General features: G+C 37.9%; 1 protein-coding gene across 6 annotated transcripts in view; it reads left to right on the top strand.

The window, feature by feature from the left end:
- The window catches only part of STARD13 (StAR related lipid transfer domain containing 13), a 489,330-nt gene that overhangs the window by 118,452 nt on the left and 343,806 nt on the right, over positions 1 to 27,072 (top strand). For 4 of the 6 annotated variants that reach the window (XM_070520504.1, XM_070520503.1, XM_070520506.1 and 1 more), the window contains one exon: positions 15,165 to 15,301. In XM_070520504.1, coding sequence (XP_070376605.1) covers positions 15,272 to 15,301 — 30 coding nt within the window. In that variant the 5' untranslated portion in view covers positions 15,165 to 15,271. Of the gene's footprint in view, positions 1 to 9,501; positions 9,604 to 10,371; positions 10,424 to 15,164; positions 15,302 to 27,072 lie in introns of all 6 variants that reach the window. The other 2 variants (XM_070520505.1, XM_070520507.1) reach the window with 2 other exon arrangements.

Raw genomic sequence — 27,072 nt, 5'->3', positions numbered from 1 at the left:
CTTTATGGTATAGTGGTTAAGTTTGGCACGTTCTGCTTCAGTGGCCTGGGTTCACAGGTTCGGATCCCAGGCGCGGACCTATACCACTCATCAGCCATGCTGTGGCAGTGACCCCCACACAAAATTGAGGAAGGTTGGCACAGATGTTAGCTCAGGGCTAATCTTCCTCAAGCCAAGAAAAAAAAAGCAGAAGACTGACAACAGATGTTAGCTCAGGGCAAATCTTCCACAGTAAAAAAAATTTTAAAAAAAGATCCTTTTTGTATTTTTACCCAGCTTTTCTAGTTCTTTACAGTTAAGCATATGGGTCTGATTAAAAACAAAATTCCATTATTGGCAGAAGCGGAAGTCCCTCTTAATCTGAGAGTCTCAATGATGCTAATACCAGTGGTAGTATCCTTTTTCTATACCAGTGTCACCACTTCTTGTCCCCAAACATCAGAAACAACCCAAGAGACACGAGTGGCTTTCTGTCTTGATTCTGGAGGTGTCTCTGGGGACTCCTGCAAGTGATAGCTCCTTGCCACAGATGGGTTCCTAAGAATTACCCTTAGTTCTCTTTAGGGTTTGCCTACCTCTATCTTCTGCCCCCTGCTCCTTCTGCTGAGGAACCAAACATTTCCCCCAAACCAAACATTATTATGCTGTAGCTGTAAATTCAATCTGTCACCTTTGATACTTAGAATACAAGCATATGTTCCAGTCAGACAGGAAGAAATACATCCTTTTATTTTTTATAGTTGTCAGTAAAGAAATATATGCTCCCCAGACAGAGAATGGATTTGATTTCTTACTGTAATTTCAAGCAATAATGATATAAAACATTGCCCACCAGTTCATGAGCGTGCTATAGAAAGGTCAGAATGAACAGTGCTTGATCGCAGAAGCCCCACTTCTTGCATGGGTGGAATTAAGTAAGTTATTTAAGTTTTCTAAGCCTCAGTTTCCCTAATTTGAAAAATAAGAAGATATCTACTTTCCAGGGTGATCGTTGGGTTTATAACATACTGTTTGTAAGGTGTCTGTTAGATGACAGGTTCTATTATCACGTATAAGATTATTTATATAGAAAGGCAGTTTTAACTTCAAGGGGAACTGGTCAGTCATAACTTGTCCATATGGCAGCAGTATTTCAGAACCCACACTATTTCCAGATTTCTGCTCATGTAGTTTGCTTTTATTCGCTAAACACTGATGGAGCCCCTATTAAATACTGAGCACTGCCATAATACACTAGGATCCAAAAATGATGAGACAATGCCTTGCCTCACAGCCATGTAGACAGAGCTTGTCCGTTTTATTGAGACCCGTGGTCAGAACTGTTCTGAAACAGTTTTATCACCTGTAGTGTTCAAGTATAAGACTTTGTGGTTTTCTTCTCTTGCTGCTATTTAAAGAATCCTGTCCAAGTTTGTGTTAGCTAGAATAAAATTTCCTATGATAGAATAACCTAGAATAAGATTTGATAAAGTTTAACCTAGAGTAAAATTTAATGTAAAGCAGCTCTAATATGAATGACTTCCAAGGGACTTTTGTGGCAGTTTCGCTTAGAAGATGGAATGACAAAATGGAACATGAGCTCTGCTCTAGTATATTAAAACCAGCCTGATTCTTCCAGAGATGGAGGATAGGCTGTTATCTCACAGCGCAGGGAAACTGTTCAGTGTGCTGGTGGAGGGCTTTCTTCTTTAGAGAGGAAAACCAGTTTGTTTTAGAGTTGCATGTTCACTGGGAGAACTCCCTGCCAGTTTTCCCTTCTCAACTCTGCTCTGTGGAATGTTCTGGCTCAGACACAGTTGTCTGCCCCTTGACCACTAACAGTTGTCTTCAGTTTTTATCATGTCTACTCTCATACCCATCCCTAATGTCTACCTAATTCCTACCCTACAAAGGGAGCATAATAGTTATACAGTAAATATGCCCTGAATAATTTTACAACATTTTCAGATCCAGTAGGAGATTCTCCCATGATAAAATACATTTCAAAATCGAATATTCTATTTTCTGAGGTTGATTTCCTTTATTATTTGGTGGTTTGTTTTCATTTTTCCTAACCATAGAATAAACATGTAGCTTGGACCAGATAAAATAAAAAATTTCTTATAGTATTGGCCATAAAATGATCCAAAGTATGTTGCACTGATTAAATTTCCTAATTTCCTTGCTTTAAAAATACATGCGAAAAGAAGTAATGACAATACAATTTAGTCATCTTATTCACCATTTCTATCTTGCTTCACCATTTTGTTTTCCATGTTTGAGTTTGCACTTCTCTTAATTGTATCATTGGGGTTGGACGTTTAATTGTATCTATTCTATAATTGGGTAAACTTGACTTGTATGTATTTCCTTTGGAACACTCATATATTGAATTCACATACGTGCACACACACAAAAATGAAATGTCAAATCTAGAGTAGATTTCCCATAACCCTGTTCTATTAATGTCTTAAAAATCACTAAATGCTCTTATTCCAGATCATGATGAGGTCAAGCTGGAGTGTTAAATCTGACCTCTATATGTTCTATAAGGGACTGCTCAGTCCTATTACATTCCAATAGTTTAAGTATAGATTTCCTAGCAATTATCTTGCCTTTTATAATGTGCTTAGATGAGATCAGTAAAACAAATGTGCCTTTTATTTCCCTGAATGGGGTCATTGTAGAGGAATAAGAAGCCACAAATAAGGGTGCAAAATTCTCTTTATCCCCAAAACACAAATAGTCATCCTGAGGGTTGGAACATATTTACTTCAGTTTTTGTGATGAGAAAGAATATAAGTTTTATATGTTCAAAATAAAGTTGCCATTAGGACAAAACAACTGATGGATTCTAAAGAACTGCTCCCCTCTCCCTCCCCCACCCCCGACTTTGGAGACCAGCTTTGTCATATCTCTTTAGTCCATATAATTGAGTTATTTTTAAAATCCAAACAATAAAGTGACAGTTTCTCTAAATTATCTGCTTCTCGAAGTTTTATTTTTAAGTAACTAAAAGCCAGTTATATCCTTAATTAATTGCCTTTGATTTTCTCTGATAAAATAAAAATTATCTTTTAGTTAAGTGTATTAATTTGAAATTTGAAATTGTTGTAATTCAAAAATAAATTTCATGTAACTCTTCCTAAACTGCTTTAAAATCTTCAGTGTTTAATCATTATCATGATTAAATATTTAATCACCTATTCCAACTGCTTTTAAATCATCAATATCAACGTTCAAATGAAGACTTGCGGCTAAAATTTCCAGTTAGTGCTTTTTTGTGCATTTGGCTAGTCATATTCAGATTTATGTAATAATGAAAACCCATTTTTGCTTCTCCTTTCATTTTTTCCAGAATTTGGAAAAGTTGTTAGATTTTCAGAAAAGAATGATATCTTTTTTTCATCAAGAAAACCATTCATTTTAGTTTTCTCTACTATCCATCTTTGGGGTTAGTGTTTCCTTTGTAATTTTGATTTGCATGGTAGAGGACCATAACTTATAGAATAAGGAAAGAAAATTAAGTTTTTATAAAATAATGTTAAAACAGACACAATCCCTATCCTCATAGTGCTTATAGTAGGGGCATAGTGACTAGATTAAGAAGGTAAATATATCCAAAGACCATGGAAATATTCTATACCATTTTTAACAATCTTTGAACAGTGGATACTACATAAAGGAAATATATTAGAAAAGAAAATGTTCTTTTACTCCTACAAAGCATTGTACATGACCACAAAATACAGGCATGGAAAAAGTCAAGCATCCATTTTCAAACATCTTTACAACAGATTAAATGAGTAAATTAAATAATTTAAAAACAAGAGACATTTTTAAAAATGTTGAATTCAAAATCCACTTGTGGAATTTCATTTAAATCCAAAGAGAAAACATACCCTTCTTTTCTATCTTACTTCTTCACCAATTTATTTTCCTTGCCTTGTGCAGAATTTTCTTACACTGCTTACAGGCAGCTCTCACACAGCAGTGCATCATCCAGTTAGGTGGTGTGGCTCTCACTGAGCTTGGATCAGACGTTCTTATTCCGAAAGTCTGATACCCCCAAATAATATAATTTCTGAAGACTTGATGTTTTGTGGTAGGAGACTCCAGAGCATAAAATCAAGAGATGTTCAATAGAGAATGAGAAATCCGACGGTAGAAACAGTGAAGAGTTGACTAGGCCTACAAAAGCTGTGACTTCAGGGTTGCTGATTGGCTTCCCTTGCCAACCCCAAAGCATTCCTATTATGATATTCTAACTCCGCTTATCTCTACTTATTGATCAGTTATCAATTATTATTGAAAAACTTTAAGCTCAAAGTTCTGACCAGTATTCTAATAAACTTTGACAGTAGTCGGAGCAAAAAAGACACTCGTCTAATGGGAAATACCTTATGATCAAGTGTGAGGTGGTATCTCTCAGACTGTAATAAAGAAGGGCATGATAATCAGATAATTTTTTAAGGTCTCAGTATGTGCCTAGAGCTTTCTATACACTGTCTCTATTAGTCCTCACAATCAGGAGCAGATGGCCTCTCCATGGAACAGATGAGGTTTGCTCAGGAGTTTGAAGGTTTGATTGACCTCAAATACCAGGAAATTGTAAACAAAGGCCATGGTTTAAATTCACATGTTACCTAATCATGTCCTTCCTCAATTTTTACAATTTATCTCAGCGTAAACTCATTTGTTTATTTACCAAATATAGTCATTTACTGAACGAAAACATCTTTATAGGGTGAACAGAAAGCTTTATTTTTTCTTACTGCTTCCCTTCAAGTCTATTCAATGGACCGTTTCTTCTCCACTTTTAAATAATTTCTCAGGTGAGTCCTATAGCTTTCCAATCATTCTTAAAAAACAAAAACATCTTCTGGTCACCTTTGGGCACCAGAAGTGTCTCATTTAGATATTCGAAATCTTCAGACCATTCATAATCTCACAACTCCATTGTTTCATGTCTTAGCTGATTTACAGCTTATCCTTCCCACTGCTGAGACCTGTTTCAGGCTAAGAGGCCTGCAGTGTTCAGTTTTTCCTTTGTTTTGTTTTCTTATCTTGCTCTACTGCTGCTCACCCAGTCAGCTAGCTACAGTGTTTGATCTTCCAGGTCTGGACCAGTGTTGAAAGGATGGGGGAAAAAGACCCAGGTTTACGTGGCCACTAACTGTAACAATCTGGTATTGGCATTCTTGCGGCTTTGACTCATCCTTAAAGGAGGCTCTTTAGATTCCTCTGCCTGGAATCTCCAACTACAAAATTTGAAGATTGGCATTTTTCCCAAGTGGCCACTTAGGACTTCAGCTGACAGTTAGCCTGGGCATCTGATGAGTTCATTTCATCAAGGTTCTTTCTGTTGGGGTCCCATTACCATTTTAAGTGGCTCTCTTCTTTAAGTGTGTCTCTTGGGCAAAGTTGTCCCTTTTAAGAGACTTCTTGGCCGATCTCTTCATCTGGGAGGTGCACATCTGGTTCACAAAAACCACTTATCCTTTCTTGGCCCGGCTGAGTAGAAGTACGGTTAGCTCCTAACATGGCTCTTTCTCTCTGCTTTGCTGGCTTAAGCCAACGCGGCCACTGCTGCACTTTTATATTCCTCGTGTCTTGAGTCAGACACCAGATAGGAATCAGACTAATTCATAATTCCATAATATCAAATAATTCCTCAAAAGTACAACTTTTTTGATAACCTAAACAACATGAATTTTTCTCCTATGTTTTCATGAAAAGAGTTTCGCACACAGATCACACTATATAGAAAACTCAGTTCCAGGTGTGTTAAGAGCTTTAGAGTAAAAGTCAAAGCTTTAAAATCTCTAGAATGTTTTTGTGACTTTGGGATATAAGAATTTCTTTAAAAGGACTTTTAAAAAAAAGCACAATCCATAAAAAGAAGAAAACTAAATAAAGGAACCACAAGAAATGCTAAAAACTGTAATTCAAGAAAACTTTTCTGAAATAAAAAGGATTTGAAGTTACATATCAAAAGAGATTACTGCATACCTAAGAATATCAACCCAGAATGGCTAACACCAAGACATTCTAGTGTACAATTAGTGGGTTTTAAAGAAAAATAAAATATTCTTTGAATATCTAGGAGAAAAAAGAGCACATGATTTATGAGGTTATAATTAGATAATCATCAGACTTTTCAAGAGCAAAACTTTATGGTCAAAGAAAATAAGATTCCTTATTTCTTTCCTTAAGATTCTCAAGGAAAGAAAATATGAGCCAAGCATTGTGTTTCCAGCAAAACTGACTTTCAAGTAAAAAGGGCACAGGGACTCATTAGCCCTTTTTCTTTCTTTCTAAAGATTGGCACCTGAGCCAACATCTGTTGCCATTTTTTTTTCCTTCTTCTTCTTCTCCTCAAGCCTCCTGGTACATAGTTGTATATTCTAGCTATAGATCCTTCTGGTTGTGCTATGCAGGACGCTGCCTCAGCATGGGTTGATGAGCGGTGCTATGTCGGCACCAAGGATCTGAACAGGCGAAACACTGGGCTGCTGAAGCGGAACATGCAAATTTAACCACTCGGCCACAGGGCTGGCCCCTCTTTAGCCCTTTCTGAACAATCTGCTAGAGAATGAGCTTCAGGTAACTAAATGGCCGGAGAAACATCAACATTAAGAGTTGGTGCTGAACATTAAATATATACTTCTTAGTAGAAGTAAGACTAAATGAAGGCTAAGAGGACAAGAGTATAGGAAATAATGGCTAAGAAAGTGGGAGGGAGGGAGAATTGAGAGCATTTGAAAAAAAATTTTTTAGTATTTTTAAAACTCATATTGGTGGCAGTATTCGTAGTACTATTATTTTGAGGCTATCGTGTGTGTGATAGGAGATAAATGAGTAATTGTGGAATATTCTAATTCTGTCCTATCCTATGTCTTTGAGAATCAATATTCTCAGCGTAGAAAAAAAGGAGATACGGATTAATAGCTTAGAGATTAATTTTCAATAGTCTTAAATTTGAATGGGAACTCTCAGTATGAACTCATGAAGTCTCTCTCTCTCCATTGAAAACAACAAGAAACCAATGACAAATCCAGTAGCAATGACTATCCCTATTGCACAGATTGTGTTCTTGAAATATGATTCCTCATTAAAAGAAACCAGGGCTTCTTGAAGAAATTTCTAATTCTAGGTTTAGGGGAGGAAATGTACAAGATGGACCTAGAATAATTTTTCATACGATGACAAGAAATCTATCAAACACTACTAAGTTCTCAGGAACCAACTTGAAAAGCCTCCCACTGGCCAAAGATAGGCAATCAGAACTTCAATCATGAGAATAATTGCAATGGATTGAAACTCGTCAAATACATTTAAATCTATGAGTTCATAATGATATTTTTTAAAAACCTAACTGATCATTTTTGGAGGATGATAGGGTACCAATTCATTATCTTGAAAACTAATAAGTGAATTCAAAGATTCAAGCATTTATCTTGCTTACTATATGAACTTTAACACTGGGTAACCAAAGAGCAAATGAAGGGAAATACCTCTATAAATATATTCCAACATATAAGTGAAAAAAAGAGTTAAAATATCGTTGTGTTGCAAACCCCAATGAATTGATAGATATAGGTATTTAGCATCAATGGCTGCCAGTATAAAAAAGAAAGACAATCAGACATTATATACCTCTTGAGGGAAGCACTCAACACTACCTACAGTCATGCTAAAGGAATTGAACCCAAATATTATTCAACAACTGATTTTCAGAAAAACAAGACAGAGGAACAAGTTGAAATGTACTGTTCAGTATTCAATTCGCAAAATTCAGATTGTGGAAAACTATAGAGTAGAAAAATTCGGGCTTTTCAACGGACAAATTGTAGCAAAAATAAGTTATAGATTAAAAGTGACTTAAAAGACATATCAAAAATATATATATAAAGGGGCCAGAATAAATTTTAGCATCTAAAGGTACACATTTGACTGATGAAACTGTAAAAAACGCAAGGGAATAATTACTGTAAAAGTCAGAATAAGGCTTCCTTATGGGAGGGAGAATGGGATCGCAATTGGTATGGAGTCTTTGAAGGAGTTTTGGTGGGAGGGAGGAGGAGGAGATCAGGGGAAAGCTCTGGCAGACTTACTTCTTGACCTGATGGTGGTTAAAAGATTGTTCATGTTCGAGGAATTCATTGTCATGTATCTGTTTTGTGTGCTTTTCTATATCTCTACTTCATTTTACAGTAAAAATATTGTTTTGAAAAAGCATTCACAAAAAAGGGTGGGCCCAGAAGCAAGGAAAACTTGAACTCAAATGAGAAATGTTGGGATACAGATGACTATTACGCGTATTTAAAACTCTGGTATTTATATAGTCTCCCTATATTTTTTAACATTCTCCATTGTAAAATAGAACAATGCAATGAAAAATCTACAGGGTTCCCATTACCTACAGAGAAAAGTCAAATTTCTTACTTTGTGGCTTCTTATCTGGGGGCCCCCATTTAACTTTCATACATCATTTGCTGCCATTGTCCCCTAGGCACTGTCAGATGGAGTCAGATAAAAATCCTCACTATTCTTTGATCATGCTGTATTCTTCTTGTGCTTTCATGTGTTTGGGATTCCCTTCCCCTGAAATGCTACCATTCTTCCTTCAAAACTCAGTTTAAAGGTTATTTCCCCTATGAACTCTTCCTTTTCCCCAGGCAGAATTATTTGCTCTTTTGTCTGTGTTCTGATATCATTTTGTACATACTTTGGCTTAAATCCTTGTAATATTATCTGTCTCATGACCCTTTCTCCCTAGACTAGAGCTTTTCAAGAAAACATGTTATATTTATTTTTGTTTTCCCTGTGCTTGGATAGTGCTTGGCATATGAATGAATGAATGAGAAGAGACAGGAATTGAGTGGCTCCAAAAATATTTTGCCTGAGGAAGCCATTGGGTGCAGGGAAAAGATGCAGATACCTAAATTAACTATGTACAAGTGAAAAATAAAGCCTGAGACTACAAATGCTTGTCTTATATGTCACTATGTTAGGTAGAACTGTACATCATTGTGAGTCTTCTGTGTTCACGTATCTCATGTTTTATTCCATCACTTCTAAACCCATCTTCAATGGATCACATCATGGGAATTGGAAGAGGCAGTTGTGTTCTTCAGTCAGAATAACAATTTCCTCTTACTCTGTTCATGTTGGGTCTCTGGTGACTTTTTTGCAGTATTTGACCTATCAGAGAGGGTATAGTCATAGCTCTCATTGAGAATATAACATAGTTAGAACACTGGCGTTCTTCAGTCAGAATAACAATTTCTTCTTACTCTATTCATGTTGGGTCTCTGGTGACTTTTTTGCAGTATTTGACCTATCAGAGAGGGTATAGTCATAGCTCTCATAGAGAATATAACATAGTTAGAACACTGGCATCCTGAAGCCCTAACAATATCTTGGGTAAAATATGAGCCAAAAGATAAAAGGGGAAGTAATAAATAAAACTGTATGGGTGGGTCCTATTAAAATCTTCATTTCAATCCCATGAGGCAGCAGGGACATTGAAAATGTAAGTAACTTGCTCAGGTCACACAACAGCAAGTAGAAGAATCATGGCCTGAATGTAGGCAGCAGCCTGCTTCCACCACGCTAAAGGTAAGCACTAAATACCTGGCTGTTATCATTATTAGGACAGGGAAGGGGAATCTTGTGTCCAGCAATAGGAACATGAAAAACAAAGGCCTCTCATTTCTCATATAGATCTGGAATCAAGTATGTCTTTCTTAGTCAGCAGGATAAGTAAATTGGTTTCAATTATAGGAAGAACAGATTAGAAACGTTGTCAAAAAATGAATTCAATGCATATTATTTTAGCTCAGCTCTGGGAAAACTTTCAAATGTGCATAAATTTTTTCTTTGTGTTTTTAGTGATCCCTGAAGGTTAATCACACAAGATTCTTTTCTGAGATACAGAACAAATCTACTACTTGAAAAATAAATGGCAAGGGCGACTTTTAGTCTATGCATAGCTCTGACCTTTGGCTCACGTCATTTATATTTGGGATGAAAACTGATTTTGCATTATTTATATGTGTTGTTGCAACTGGATATTAATAGCCAGTATTTAAAATGTTATAAAATATGGATGTTTCTTTATAAATGTACTTTCCTCTAAAAAATCAAACATGGTGGTCTTCAATCTCTAAATCAGTTAATCAGGGAGATTCTTCTTTGCAAAGGAGGAAATTAAAGAAAAGCATGCTATACTTTTAAATATATAAAAATTAGAATATTGTATATTACATTTTAGAAATGTCCTACAATTTTTTAAGTAAAGGGATTATCTTTCTGTATTTCCATTTTTTGTTCTTTTATTCTGAAAGGAGCAGAATGAGTAAAAGAATTTGCTCTTTATCTCTCCAGGCTTGGACAATCAACAGTGAACTGCCTGGTCCTTTGCTGTATTTGCATAAATGTAAATATCTTTGGAATTTTTTCCCAAGCTCTCTTTATAAGAAATTTGGGACAAAGATTAGGAAGAGAATTTCATTATTGGTTTCTTGCAATCTTATGTCATGGCTGAATTGTGTATAGGAGAAAATATTCAATGACTATTACATCAGTGAAGTTTAATATTCTGGGTCTAATATCTGTATATAATAACCTTCGAGAATGAGTATAGGATAGGGTTTTAAAATTTTCTTGTCTGTGAGAAAAACAAATGAAGAGGTGTTGTTTGCATAATATATGAACTACAAAAAGTAAGTAATGATAAAGACCCAGAAAAAAACCCATCTTTGTAAAGTCAGATTATTTCCCGAGGAGCTATCAAGTCTGAGGAAAATTCTCATCAGTTATTTTGTAGTTACAAAAATATTAACCCATTAAAACTACATATTTAAAAGAATCTAGTTGTATTGTAGTAAAGGCTAAAATATAAAAGAAAAATTCCAATTATGAACAAAATCTAATTAAATATTTCTCTGGCCTTGTCACTTCTTTCCAAAGAAGAAAACAGTTGTCTTCCTTATGGCCACTGGGGCTTCCCATTTGCAATGATTTTAATAAAACACTTCAAATGGTTGTCATTATTTAAAATTCTCATCACTTGGTCCTCAGAACAGCCCAGAGGCAGAGCAAGTGTTATCTTCATTTTCTCTGCAGATTCATTATTCTTTTATCCACTCATTTACCTGTCATGTACTAACATAATAATAGCTATCATTAATTCATCACTTACTGTGTGCCAGACACTTTTTAAAGAGTTTTACATGTATAAGCTCCTTGCAATGCAGTGAGTACAAAGCATTATGATTTCTGGTTTTACAGATTAGGCAACTGAGATACGGAAAGATGAAGTAATTTGTTCATAGTCACACTGCTCATGAGTGACAGAGCTTGGCTTTGAACCCCGCACTCTAACTCCAGGGCTGACACTTTCAATCAGTCTTCTGCCCTGTTGTATGGTAGCTATAGAAGTCAATTAAAACTTAATGGTCTTATGGAAGAGACAGGCAAAGAAAGACATGGACACAAGTAATTGTTCATTCAGCAAAGATTTATTGAGGGCTCACTCTGTTTCAGACACTCTGATAGGTGCTTGGTGATAAATTAGACCCCATCTTTGCCCTCACAGAGCTTACAATTTAACATAGAAGCTGTTCATTAAACAAATTACAGTAATAATAAAATTACAAGACAAGTGTTTTGATAGACGAAGCACAGGAATCCACAGAAACATCCACCAGGAGTTCTGTCTGGCTTCCTAGAGCCAGTGGTGATTAAGCTGAGCTCTAACAAGGAGTTGACTTATCTGCCATAGTATTGAATCCGTCTAACCTGAAGCCTAGGCTCTTTCCACTAACAACATAAATAAAACTAGGGACGAGAAGGCTATAGTATCAGATACAATATGATTTTTAAAGCACGAGAGTCTACATAGGTCTGCTAATAAGTTTGAAAGACTTAATGAAACAGACAATATTATAATAAAGTACATATTGTCAAAGTTCACTTAGGAGTTACGTACCAGAATAAACCAAAAACAATGGGAGAAATTAAACAAGTTATCAAAAAATTACCTCCCCGTAAGGGTCAGACAGTTCCGTCTGTGAGTTCTTTGAAATTTTCAAAGAATGAATAATTCTCACACAATATACATTTTCTATATCTTATTTATGAAGATGCATAGCTTCCATATTTATTTTATGAAACTAACATCCTGATGTAAAAACTTGACATAGGACAAAAATGAATATGGGTGTAAAAATACCAAAGAAAACACAGCTAACCAATTCAATAAGATTAAAAGGAATTGCTTATCACAACCAAACACAGATGACCTCATGAATATAATGATGATTTAATAATCATAAATATATTACTGTAGCTCATTGATAAGTCTATCTATCTAAAAGGCATTTGATAAATTTCAACATTCATTATGATAAATCTTAAAGACTAGAAGGGTACTTTGATATAATACAGGAATGCATGGTTGGTTTAACACTATAGGATTAATTAATATCATTTAACAATTAGATTAAAGAAGAAAAATTTGATTATCTTAATAGATGGAGAAAATGCATTCAGTAAAACTCAACATCCTTTCATATTAAAACTTTTGATCAAAAGAATGAATTGCCTGGTACAGAAAGCAAAAACAAAATAGTGTACAATCAGCATCACACTTAAATGGTGAAACATTAGAAGCATTCACCTTAAATCAGAAATAAGATCAGGATGTCCTCTCTTACCACCTCTAATCAACATTGACTGGATGGCTATTACTAGCCTAGTAATAAGGAGAATAAAAGAAAGAAAAGTACAAGGAATGGAAAGGAAGCAAAACTACCGTCAGTCCCAGATGTAGGAATACAAAGACAACTCCCCCAAATATATAAAATTAATAAGGGGCCTTACAAATATTTATGGATGCAACATCAATTAAGAAAATCAATTGAATTTCTACATACCAGTAACAGAACATAGAAAATGTAATTTTATAAAAAGGTATTATTTATAACAGCATGAAAAGTATAAAGTGCCTTAGCGTGCATTCAGTAAGTGCTCTAAGTGGCCATACCTGTGCCATGGGAGCTCTGGAAGGCTGCAGGGTTCTAACGGTCAATTCCTTTCTGCAGATTCAGCCCTATTTCCTAATCTCCACAGATATCCATCATCTACGGGGCTAAAAGGAACCAAGCACATTAACCAGCTGAATGAGGGCCTATGATGGAACAGACCCTCCCTGGGATTTAGAGAGGAGGGGTCGTGGACATGGTTCTAGGCAAGAAACATGAGCGAGGAGAGAAATCACTGAGAAGAATCAAGAGATCTTAGTGTTCTCATTTGTCATGTGATCCCAGTCAAGCGACTTATTCTCTTTAGGGATTCTTTTATAAAGTCAGACCAACATGACTCACCTCACAGACTTGCTGGGAAGAAAAAAGTGGGGTAATATATGTGAAAGTATCATACACAGGATCTTGTGTTTAATATCCTATCATCGAATGTTAATTTTTCCTGAATGAGATACAGTCTCTAACTTCCCAAAGAAAAAGAGGACTCTCCCCGACCTGCTGTGTCATAAGTACAGCAATAGGAGCAGTGCTTAAGGGGCTTGCATGCAGTACACAACAAGTTACCAAAACAGGTGCCAGCATCATCCTCATTTTACAAATGAGCCCACAGTGGGTGTTCCTCTAGGCACCTGTCAAGCTGTGTCTACACCAGCCATAGAGCAGAGATACACATTAGCAGTAATCAGAAGAATGTAGTATTCATTGGTCAACTCAATGGCCAGCTCACTATGTTGTCAGCTTCACTGGCTCCCTGTTCCATGTGTTCTAATTTCTCAGTTTTTTCTCAAATTTAATAAGTTTCATACTTTTTAAAGTCACTGTGTAGTTGAAATAAGACATGGCCACATTAGCTTCTTTATGGCCTTTTCTCAAGGGTAGAGTGTATATGTACTCTTCTATGTCCTTCAAATCCTTCTCAGACACATTTTTGAGTTAGTAAATTTCTATTAAAAGGAACAAATCAGGAGATTCTCTCTAAAAGATAAAAATATAAAACACATTACAGTTCCTGTCAAAAAAATATTAGCTACTGTTCTCATCATCATATCATTAGCATTCTCATCATCGTATTCAATTCTTTTCCCCACAGGGGAGAATTGCTGCAAGTATCAAGAGTAAGAGAAATGTAATTTCCAAGCAGCACATTTAAAGATCTGCTCAGATTTGGCACGTTCCTGTGTACCTACATTCCATTGGTCAAATATGACAGGCACAAAGACGTGTTCACTAAATAGCAGAAAGTATGGTTTTACAGGGAATAAATTAAGATTTGAGGAAATTAAGACCAAGGTTATAGAGCTAGTATCTGGCAGTGCTAGATTCACATACAAGTCTGTTTATTGTAGATGTTTTATTCTCCCTGCAAAAAACAACCTGATGATGGATGAGTAAAATTTTAGTTAAATGAAAAATTCCCATTTCCAACCTTCCCTACTTCTGCAGAACTTGATACTTTTTCCGGAAGGAAGAGACCAGGACAGGACATTGCGATAGAGGCTTCTAGGTAACTCATATAAAGAGCTTGGACACAGAGAGCTGCGGCAGACTTCCAAGCGATGAGAGGAATTAGTGAAGGCAGACTTAATTACTCCAATTTCATAAGAATTTAGCCGACATTCTGGAAAAGGACTTTTACTGTATCCGAAAAGTTTAGGACTCTCTTTATGTTGATATGTTTTTAATCATTTTATGTCCATAGCCAACCCTGAGAAATATAAATTTATAATTTGTTCGCTACTATTACAAAACATATAGACTGAGATCTTAAAGCTTAAAAGAATAATGTGGCTCTGTATGAGCCACATCTTATTTCAATTTTTAAAACATCTTTGGTTTTGCTTTTTAAAAAGTTTTAAAATATGCCAATATAGTACTATATTTTACCTTGGTAGTTTAAAATTACTTTTAGTTTATACTTTTACATTTACAAAAAGTTTTCATGCTTTACTAGGCACTGAGCCTAAGCATAAATGTCTTTGGAAAATATTTAGGAATATTCTCATATTTTATGTTAACTTTAAAAACATTCTGGTTTTTTTTTTTAATGTATTTTTCTTGACTAATTCACTTGAATTATTGCCTAGGAAGAATTCTATGTAAGTGAAAAAACCTGTTTAAAATTCATTTCTACAGAGTTCTATAAACCTGAAGTGCAATCTTTAAAACAAAATCATCAGAAGAAAGAAATTTGTAGAAATAAAACTGGAAACATCCAGAATCTTGATGGTGTGCCAAACCAAATGTCAACTGGAGCTCGACCAAAAACTAAAGTAAGTAGTTTTATTACAGAATATTCTGGGTGGAGTGTCACGCCCCACTCAAGTAGTAAAGAGAGAAGCACATTCACACCTTTTCTATTACTTTTTTTTTGTTTTAAATTTAGCATTAAGGTTAACCTGTTTCTCATTATAACGTGATTTGTAATGAAAACATATATAGTTGTTAATATTTATAAAATTGGAAAGAATACAGTGACTTCATTAAGGTAAAATAGTTAGTCCATTGTAATATGTAGAGCCGTAGCAGCGGACTGTATGCACTTCAATTAATTTCTTCATTATTAGTGGAAATTCATGCTGCAGTTGAGAATCTCCTTGAACTATTATTATCAATGTCTTTCCTGTTGGGATGGTCCATCTCCCACTGTTCAGGCTTCCAGAAAAGAGAGTGTGGATTGGAGAACACATAAGCCAAACATCACCTACAAACATTAACTACACTTTAAATAATTGTCTTAGCTCTAAAAGCTAACTAATACCCAGGGAATTTTTTGCGTGTTTTTTGATATATTGTTAATGAGGAAAAGTGACCAGCCTTTCTTATAGATATTTTACAAATTTTAATCATCTTTATAACTTTTTTCTAAATCTCTAAAATTTTTTCACATTTTTTTATTGAACTCCAAAGTACATCTTCATAAATTTTGATGAGTGTTGGATATAGAAGGATGTTAGTGATAACTTGCAAGATTTTATTGAGTTGCTTATGGTTCTTGATTTTACAATGCCTTGGCTGCTTTACCATGTGAAACAGCATTAATAATTTTGCCAGTAAATATGAAGGGCAAACATATGTGTCTTCCTGACAGGAAATAGCAGTAGCTTTCTAAATTACCTCAAAAGAGGTCATTTAAGAGACCGTTTACAAAGATGTGGGCAAGATTAAGGGAAATCAACAGCTCTAAGATGGTTGCCCAGGGCAATCTTTGGCCTTAGAACCAACTCCAGCCTGACAGAGAAGAGGCACAGGGAGTACAAACCCATCTCTCTCCCTCCCAGCTTCTAACTTCCTTCTGTGACCTCTCGTTGGCTGAACACTTCAGGAAATCATGAGGAAAGGGTGCACAATTAATGTATTCTTTAGAAATTGTGCCCCACAAAGCAAGATGGAAAAGAGCAGAGAGTAGTTTTAGAGGGTCACATAGAAAGTATTCAGCCCACATTAAAATAAAATAACATTGTCAACCACCATTATTAAATACATAACATATTCCAGGCAAGGTGCTAAGCTCTTCACACACACTGCCTATTTCATCCATACAGCAACCCTACGACATAGGCATCATTACCTCTATTTTTTTAGAAAAGAAAGCTGATCTTCACAACAACATCGTAAAGTTAGTGGTATAGGTATTAATGTTATCCTCATTTTACAGATGAGAAAACCAAGGCCTAGTAAAGGTAGGTGACTTGCCCAGAAGGGGCAAAACCGGAACTTGAGCCTGAGCCTTCGCACTCTTCATCACTTTGCCACACCCACATACATGGCTTTGGGGAACTTGTATAATGCCTTTTTAAAAAAATGATGAATATTACTAAGTTGAAGAGGCCAATCTGAAAAGACTGCATACTGGATGACTCCAACTACGTGACATTCTGGAAAAGGCAGAACTGTGGAGACGTTAAAAAGATCAGCGGTTGCCAGAGGTTAATGGGGAGGGCGTGATGAATAGGTGGAGGCGAGAGGATGTTTAGGGCAGTGAAACTATTCTGTATGATACTATAATGGGGGATACATGTCATTATACATTTGTCAAAATCTGTAAAATTTATAGCAAAAGTGAACCCCGAGGTAAACTATAGACTTTGGGTGATTATGACACGTCTATACAGTCAACACAGGTTCATCAATTGGAACAAATGTACCACTCTGGTGAGGGATGCTGCTAGTGGGGGAGGTTATACATGTGGAGGGAAGGGGGAATATGGGAAATCTCTGCACCTTCTGCTCAGTTTTCCTGTGAACCTCAAACTGCTCTAAAAAGTAAAGTTTATTTTTAGAAAATAATTCTTTCTAATTAGAAAGGAAAAGAAGAATATGGTACATCTTAATTATACTTACTGTGATCCACATTTTGTTTCTTTCTTGGTGAAGAACGACTGATAGGTAATATCAAACTTTTATACAAGGCTTTCTTCTCAGAGCATTCCTCAGCCCAAGAAGAAAGTGTTTATCACAAATGATTGATTTTTTTTAAGATTGACAATGAAAGGTAAAAAGGGGAAAGGCATCATCTTTAGTGTGATGCTATAATCCATTGCCTATTGCCTCTTAAGGGAATGTAATTATTAAAGAAGCATTTGGAACCTGTCTTAGCTGATTTCCTAATTTTTTTTATTCTTGTTATTTTGTTTTTACGGTGAGCTCTTAATTATCCTACGAGAGGTAATATATTTCCAAATTAGCTCATCCAGGATAGGAACAGGGTAACTTTGTAAATTATTAGGTAAGAAATTTGGGAGTACTGAATTTTTGGGCCCATTCAGGACAAAATCATAATCGGAGTCCTCAGTCCATTCTTACTGACACAGAGTGTGGAGAGGATATAGACTCTGATGCTAATCCAGGGATCTATATAACCTCTGAACACCTTTTTCTGTTTTCTATTTTCACCCCCAATATGTGCCGTGGGCATTCCTTCTAGGATACTTACTTGCAAACAGGCAGCGTGCAAACAGGGATCAGCTTGGCCGAAAAACTTTTGTTACTATTCTATCTGTGAATCTTTAGGTAGATGGACAGTGTATTCTGAAGGCTTCCCTTGCTGTTTCCCTATTCTAGGGAATACTTTCTAAAGAACCAGCTTAATTCTATTTCCTCGGAAATGTTATGAATTCAGAGGGTCCATAACAGAGAAAGTTTGCCATTCCTAAGTTTCTTCCAAGATCGAGACAAATCCTTCCACACGGATTTGTGTCAGCCTGGTGTACATTCATTCATCTGACTCATTATCCTTTTCTTATTTCTCAGGCTAGCCTGAAAAACCCAATTTCAACCACAAACTACCTCATGTATAGAATTCGCTGCCTTTTGGGATATGTCTGAGGGACGTTTTCGTTTCTCGCTGTAGCCCAGGCTGCCAAATACTGAGGGCAAGGCCCCTCACAGCTCCAGGCAGATTTCCCATGGGGTTAGTGTTGTGCAGAGAAGGGAGGGTAGACGTGATTACCCCTTTATTGCTTGTCGAGACTTCTATGTACTTTTAGTAGAACATTCCCAAAGTTGGGGGGCAAAAAAGCTTCTACCTCGGTAGGATTGTTCATGTCCATGCCTCTCAGATATCGCTTGCCCAGGGTCAAAGTGAAGCATGAAAGCTGTAGATGGTAGCTGCCAGGGTAAGTGAGACACAAGAACAGTTCAGGACTTAAACTGGGCGTAAACATTCTCACCAAAGAGCCATAGCTCAGTTCGAAGCCAGGTCAGAGCTCTCATATAGACGGCATGCCCTACACAAGGGCCGCCTTTTCTAATTAGCACAAAGATACCTTCTGACACCAAACTACAAGTCCTTGAGACAGTGAATGCCAGTCAGAGAGGACTTTTCATCATATGGACTAGCACAGGGCTGTGACCTGGCTAAGGGGATGGTCCAGGCCAGGGTGACAGAAACAACAAAATGTCTAGGGGCCAAGTTATAAATTTGGACAGTCAGGTTACCAAGGCTAAGAAGGGTATTGAAAAGACAGCCAAAGTCAAGCAGCCACCAGTTGAAAATCTGGGGCTATACTGGCTCTCTGTTCTCAACGTGAGAGAGCAAGCCGGTCACATTTCTGAAGCCGGTGACTCATGAGCAGCTTTTGATATATGTTTATTTCCCAGACTCGTGGGTGGGTGGAAGGGTTAGGACGGGTGCTGTGGGGAGTTATATCCTGGTCAGGGATGAAATTGGCGGGGTGTGAACTAGCCAGCTCCACAGGATCTATTCTCCCTAACTTCTATCTGCATCCTCATCTTCCTCCTGGACATCTCTCACTGCATGTTCCAATGCACCTCAGACTCACTCTATCAAGTCTTGAACTGCACCATCTTCTCCCGTCTTAGTGAAAGGTACTTTCAGTCAACTCATCATTCAGGTCAAAAACCTGGGAGTCACCCTAGTTTCATTCTTGTTTCTTAAACTCACATTCATTGCCACCAAGTCCTGTCTAGTCTACATTTCTAATGATGGATTAATTCATCCCTTTGCATCCCTAATGCCACTGCTCTCGGTCAGGCAGCCCTCACATGAATGCAGCCAATTAACTGGTCTTTGGTGTCAAATACCCCTTATCTATTATCCAAAATGCAGAGTGATCTTCTAAAAAGTTAAACCTGATCATATTTCTGTTCTATGGAAAATCCTTCAATGTCTTCAAATTTTCTTTGGTAGAAAATCAGATTTCTGTGCATATTAGACAAAGCTGTTCACATTTAGCCATGTCCACGTTTCCAGTCTCTCCTCTCTTGTCTCCTCCAACTTTTACTCAATGTTCAGCCATATCAAACTACTTTTGATCCTTAATGTCTTTCTCACATTCTTTGTGTCTGCCTCAATTGCTCCTTTAACCTGGAATTCTTTTTCTATCTTCTTCATACTGATTTACTAGGTTCTCAAGACTCAGCTTATAGGAAGGACTTTGTTCTTATAGCATTAATCACATTAATATTATCTATATGTTTCTTTGCTTTTCCCCTTCATTGGGCTTGAAGCAATTTGAAGTCCAGATGGTGTCACTTATCTCAGTAACCCAAGTGCTTAGCATAGTAACTGAAAATAGTAGGCACTCATAAAATATTTCAGGCTGTTGTATGTTCTAGTTATTCCCATTTGTAGGGTCTCCTTTCTGCTGTGGGGTAATGGCAGGGGTTACTACTCAGACGCATTTAGACTAATGTTTTGGCAAGGTTTTAATACTGCAAAGGAAGGTGGGTATACATTCACACCACAGAGAGTCAATGGATTCCAGGATGTCAAGAATTGAAGAGCTGTCAGGGGTGAAGACTTTCTATCTAGGAGAAATTCCTAGAAGAATGTTTCCGCCCAGGTCAGACTTTTGGTCACCCCCTTTTTTTGTTCTCTGAGAGCACCAGGGTTTGGGCAGCATGCTGCCCTTGCCACTGCCACATTCTTTGCTTTTAGCTATTATTTTTCTCATTCCTTGACTAGTAAGAAATAAGAAAAGTAGTTCCAACAAGGACAGCTCTTTGCTTTGCAAGTTTTCTAAGAGTTTTTGGTGGAAATTATAAGAAAGAGATAATGAGTGAAGGGCATCCACATAATGTCCTCCTATCAATACTTTTTATTTTCCCCAAAAGAGTGTTATAGGTGGCGGGTCTCAAGTAATGTTTATCTATACTTTGGAGGCCAACTATCTTCAGTGAATTTCCTGGAATCTAACTAGAGAAGCTAAGGAAGAGTTCAGAAATAGCTGGGGGCTTCATAAGAGCTGGGATGGAATAGGGGTTGGGGGTTTGGCAGATGATCTGGCAGCTTAGGTGGAGGAGACGTAGCCATGGAAATGGGAGAGAGGAGAAGCCTCGGGTGGTGATGCTGGGGAGAAGTATCCTGCCTCTTGTTGCTTCTTCCTTGCTGTTACTTCCAGCATAACTACCACATGGATCCCTGCTTGCATGGTCAAAGGGATGAGGAGAAGGATCAGTGAAACATATACTAACAGCAGCAGCTGTGGGGGAAGCAGAGTTACTTAGGCCACCAGACTGAGGTAGTAATTTCCAGGGACTATCTGTGTATAAACAGTGGTCCAGCAGATGTAAAATAGAGACTTCCCATTATTTTGTTTTTAAAAAAGCAATAGCCTTGAGCATAAAATGCTATTCTTTATATTGCGTTCCATGATTAAATCATAACTGACAAATCCAGAATATTTAGGTCCTTCCTTTTGTCGCCTGCAGATTTAGAGAGTATTTACCAGAACTAATACATACAGAGCCATGCTTGTGTAAAATGACACCTGTTTCAGGAATGCAGCCCAGCTGTATGGTTGAAAATATGCAGTCACAAGCTGCCTGTGGCCACTGCCTTCTTGAAGTCCTGGCTAGACGTCTCTGCCCGTGAAATCACCCCAGCTACCAACCGAACATATTTCTCCTCTGAATTATTAAAAAGTACTTCTAAACATGGTGTAGCTGAAGAGTTCAAGACTTTTGTTTGGTTTGTTTTATAGCCTTCACTGATTACACACATTTCCTCTATGACTGGAATGGAGAGCAGCATCAACTGTTCTAATAAATTCTCCACTCCGCAGTCCTGTGTAGCACATAAGCCTGTGCCAAAGTTATGCGCCAGATGGTAACTGAAAATCATGTGATAGCTACGGTAAGATGGTATTTACAAGTAAAGCAGGGTGTACATTTTGCAGTGATTTTAAAAGCACATTGAGTAAGTCAGTCAGCAAATATTTATTGAGTGCCACCTCTATGTAGAACCTTGTAAGGGTTGCTGTTTTTGTGTGGGGTTGCCTGCATGTAGGGCTTAGAAGTGTGACTAATACATCATCTTCTCCAAGAATATTGGAGAAATAATGATTTCCTAAGTTTTCAAGGTCTCTCTACTGTTGATTTTCTGTGTTACGCGCTTAGAACAGGGATTAAGAACATTTTGGCCATCAAGGACAGTGTTGTCTCTGGCTTTTTGAGTTGGGCATTTGTTATGACCTTCAGTGATCTATGGAAGCCTGAACCTATTGGGTTGGCCCAACTTATGGGCAGGATCTGATTAGGTGATATAAATAGATTTGGTCCATAAACAACGTAGTAAGGTCCTAAAGACTTTATCGATCTGGGAAAGCCTCCATGGAGACATGCAGAGTGCAGAAGCGACTGAATTTCTGGTCAGAAATGTCAAAGTCCTGAAGTACATATTCTTTAGTAATTACACAACTGTTCCTAGAGAGCGAGTGGGACAGATGAGTTGGTGAACTATCCCCTGATCTACATTGTCTATATTCCCCGCCCTCCTCGAACAGCTGTAACCAAAGATGAAATTTTCTTCCCCACAGTTAAGACCGTAGGACCATAAATTGGCATCCCCACCCACCTGCCGCCTCCGTGAGGCAGAAATGAAGTTTCCTCAGAGCTTCCTGGTTTTCACAGAATTTCACTGCATGGAATCCGAGAGGCAGTTCCGCTACAAGGAAGATCACTAGGAATTTGCCATCCCTAAAATAATATGTCTTGAAAGACATGACATGGCTTTTTTATCCGCTAAAATGTTAGTATCTCGGCAGATTTATTAGCCGCATGTAGGAAGCTTTCTAATCTTTTGTTCTGAAATTAGATTTCTGTCCTTATTGCTGAGGAAGACGAGCAGTGAGTGGGTTGCTAATCACGGAGCAGAGAGGCAATTTGATTGAATAAATTCATGCTAACGTGTAAATTACTGAAAGCCCTTTAACACTCTCAGGGATATTTGCATTTTAAAAAGATTCTCTCAGAACCCAAATAAATCTGTGGTGGGGGTAATTCTGGCAGTGTAACGCAGTGAAATAAAAACAAATCCAGCCATGCACAGGAAACGATTTCAGAGGCGGGGGCAGAACTGGAGAGACCAGCCCCTTAAATGGTTCCTGCTGTCCCACAGTCTTTTCACTGATTCTCTAAAAGCTGAAAGTGATTTTTCTAATGGATCCCAGGCAGAACTTGAGGCTGGAGACAGAAAGCATGGCTGGGAGGAGGCAGTAGGTAGAGAGGGCACAGAGACAGGGCAGGTGGTTCTTGATAAATTCTGGTCTTTGTAAGTCAAGTTTGAATACACCAGGGATTAGCAATGGTTTGTTATAAATGTGTCTGTGCATGGATTGATTTGTCCATAAAAATATCAGAAGTGTAAAAATAATGGCAAACCACAATGAGAAAATAAGTTTTGCTGTTTATGTCAAGCACTTGGAAAATATTCAGCCCCATTGCTCCCCTGGGCTGGATTGATACTGCCTATGAACTTCCTTCAAGAAAAACACAACTGGTTTCACCATCCATTTTTATTAACTCCACGTTCTCAGAGGAACCTTTATGCACTCCCTTGAATATCAGGACTAAATTTGTTTCACTCCACGTGGAACTGTCTTACTGGATGTAATTTTCCAGGAAGTTGGTTCTGCTTTCCAAGACCAGTAGGAATATCTGTGAATATTCTGCCATCACTTTGCCTATGTCTTTTAAATCTCCAGACATATTTCAAGAAAAAGGAAAACAATTTTTTGTGTGGGCGAGGAAGATTCGCCCTGAGCTAACATCCATTGCCAATCCTCCTCTTTTATTGCTTGAGGAAGATTAGCTCTGAGCTAACATCTGTGCCAATCTATGTGGGATGCCTTCACAGCATGGTTGATGAGTTGAGTAGGTCCGCGCAGGGATCTGTATCCACAAACCTGGGCTGCCAGAGCGGAGCAACTTTAACCACTTGGCCATGGGGCCAGCCTCAGGAAAACAACTTTTTAAAAAAGATTTATAAGGGAATAACTTCAGGGCCATCATACTTGCTATCTAACCCCCCACATCTGTGAGTTGAGAAACTCTTCTTTGGCTAAAATAGAGGTAATCAAACAGAATTGTTAGTTCAATGGGGGTGTTTATGCCTATGGAAAAAGAAAGTAGATCAGAAGATTAGGCTTGAATTGAGGATGGGGGCGGGGTAGGGAGCTAGAATAAAATCTGAGATGAAAAGTTAAAAGCTCTAGGTCAGCACTGCCCCATAGAAGCATAATGTGAGCCACCTATGTAATTTTAAATTTTCTAACCACTCTAAAAAAAGTAAGAGGAACAGGTGAAATTAATTTTAATAATGTATTTTATTGAAACCAATATATCTAAAATGTTATCACTTCAACATGTAATCAATACACAAAATTATCACTGAGCTATTGCTTTCTTTTTTGGGTTCTGAAGCTTCAAAATCCGCTGTGTGTTTTATACTGACAGCACATCTCAAATTGACTAGCCATGCTCCAAGGGCTCAACAGCCACACGTGGCTAGTGGATAGAGTAGCTCTAGGTGATAAGCCAGGAAGAAAGACACAATGATGACCAAAATCATTAATTTATTTATTTACAAATAAATTAAAAATCTTATAAAAACTAAGTCAGAGCATTAAGAAAATAATGAGAACGTTAAGAGAATTGCCTGACCTTGGACGGTTTTCCCCAAGAAAGAAACTGGTTAAGGAAGATTTATTTGACTGTGGTAGAATTTACCTAGTCAGGCTTCAGGTAGATGTAAGGAGATGAGTTTTTACTTTGAATCAAAGGATGAACTTGGAGTGCCTTCAGAGATGATCTTGGTTTGTCTAAGGTAAGTATGAAAAATAATAATTCTTTCTAATTAAAAAGGAAAAGGAAAATATGTACATCTTAATTATATTTACTGCCCTGGAACAAGAGTGGAAGAAAGGGGGAACTCCAAAGGCAGTGACTCTGAAAGCCCCGTGAATGTATGAACCTAAAGGGTAAAGGGGACTTCCTGGAGCTACCCTGAGTTTAAGCGAGCCCTCAAAACTCCTTTCTGGACTAAAGTCCTTTTTATCTGTATGAAGCCCTTTGTTAGTGGTGAAACTCTTATATGTACATGGCTTATTGTTATTGGCGACAGTAAGGGCTGTTCTGTGGAGATGAGCTCTCAGGGATGCCTACCAGGGAAAATCCAGCATCCCAGAGCATCACTAAATGTGGGAAACTTGCTCCCCTGCGTGGTAACAGAGAGTTAGCGGAGGTAAGGGAGAGCTGTCTTTCTTTTGGGGGAAATCTTAGATTTGTTTTATCAAAACATTTATTACCCATCTTTAGAACCTTCAGCCCATTGCTCTCATTATAAATTTAGTATAGGGGCATGTACTGCTCAATAATTAGCTTTATTCCCTCTCAATGAAAGCTTTTGGTGGCTTCATAAAAGTGATAAATGGCTCTTCTTGGACACACGAAATAGAGATTGGCAGGCAATTTAAGTTAAGATTTCCCAGTAGAACTGTCACTACCAGCACGATCACACACTGACTCTCCTACACTCTGAGAAATGTTAAAATAAAGCTAAGATTTTGAGAGGGCTCACTTTCTACTGCCCAAAAGGCCTTTCTACCCTTCATTTCTCCTGTGCCAGCTATGCTGCATTTTCCCAGTTGTGTCCCCTTGGAGTATACAGACATACATGGATGCTCCTAAAATCAGTCATTTCAGGCAGCACTAGGTTTTGCTGAGAAAATTGTGGATGTGAGAAAAATTACTTATTTGGAAAATGGCTTTGGAAGACACAAAAACATTTTTACATCAGGTGACAGCTGGAAATTAGTGCACTCAGAACCTTTTATAGACAGCCTGTTCTGTAAACACCATGTCATTATAATAATAGCATTTTATTAAAGTATAGAGTTTTCTCACATATGATCCCATTTAAGCTTCACGATGACCTTGTCAGGGCTTTTGAAAGATTCTACTTTTTTTTTTTTTTTTGAGGAAGACTGGCCCTGAGCTAACATCTGTGCCCGTCTTCCTCTACTTTATATGTGGGATACCTGCCACAGCGTGGCTTGACAAGCAGTGCCTAAGTCCGCACCCAGGATCCAAACCAGTGAACCCCAGACTGCTGAATCAGAATGTGCAAATTTAACTGCTGCGCCACCAGGCCAGCCCCAAAAGATTCTACTTTTTTGATACAGGATCTGAAACCCAGAATATTTGAGTGACCTGACCAAGGTCAACAAAGCTGGTATTTAACATGACCAGCACTCTTTTGCTTGCCTCTCCACCATATTACGTCCTCTTTTACACTGTTGTAAGTTATGCTTTCCAGGCCAGGCAACCTGGAAGCAATAACTGTAACCACACATTCATTTTAAGGCTCTGCTCCCATTTTTTATAACCCCAGCTCTCCAACCAGTTCTAGGAGTCCCAGGGTCTGTCTTCACCTAGGAATCTTGGTGGGGGTGAGGTGTTGTGGCGAGAAGTTCACATTGTCTGGGGCTTGGATTTGTTGGCTCCATGGTGGCAGGCAGGGTTTTTATGATTTTATGATCCAGTTGGAGTCCATGATGTCATCTATCACTGACCATATCATGGAGCAGCTGAAACCCTCCAAAGATACCTAGGCTGCCCACGCATTACGCTTTCTCACTTGTCTGGTCCAGCTCTAGGCTGTTCCTGGGTGCAGCTCAGAGCTCCAGCTGCAAGGTCACCCCTGAGTGGGGAAGTGCCCTTTGCCCCACCCCCACCCCCAGCTTCCATTGTTACATCTGCTGTTAAACACTGCCCTCAACAGAGGCTTTAGGGAAACTGCTCTTTTCATTTTTACTCCCTTTTTATTGTATTCCCCTCTCCCTGAGAGGTCCGCAGAGGCTGAACCAGAGAAACATTCAGGTAACAAACTCCACGCTCTTCCCCGAGTTGGTGCATCCCTCCCACGATGCCCCATTGCATTTAAACACAGCTGTCCTGCCTTTGGAAGAGTTAGTTTGCTAAATATCCTTGGCTCCCTCCAGCCAACAGATTCCACTGGGCCTACCCTACCCTTCCTTCCCACTGATTAGACCAGTCCAGAATTTAGGTTAGCAAGCTGAGATCTCTACTTTCACAATTGCTGGGACAGTTTTCCCCAAACACTCTCTCCGATCTCTCAGTTACTCTTTGTCAACATCCATTGGCTCAAAGCCAGACTTTTCTGCTTTTTTTTTTTTTTGAACGTCAAGGTCCTTTACCAATTGTTCCTCTTATCTTACTATTTTTCATGTCCCTCACTCCACAGGATGTCAGAGAGAATTTGTGTGTAATGGGCATTTTC

This window comes from Equus asinus, chromosome 11 (genome assembly GCF_041296235.1).
Source record: "Equus asinus isolate D_3611 breed Donkey chromosome 11, EquAss-T2T_v2, whole genome shotgun sequence".
Taxonomy (NCBI): domain Eukaryota; kingdom Metazoa; phylum Chordata; class Mammalia; order Perissodactyla; family Equidae; genus Equus; species Equus asinus.
The sequence above is the reverse complement of the archived record's forward strand: the minus strand, read 5'-3'. Positions and strand labels throughout refer to the sequence as shown.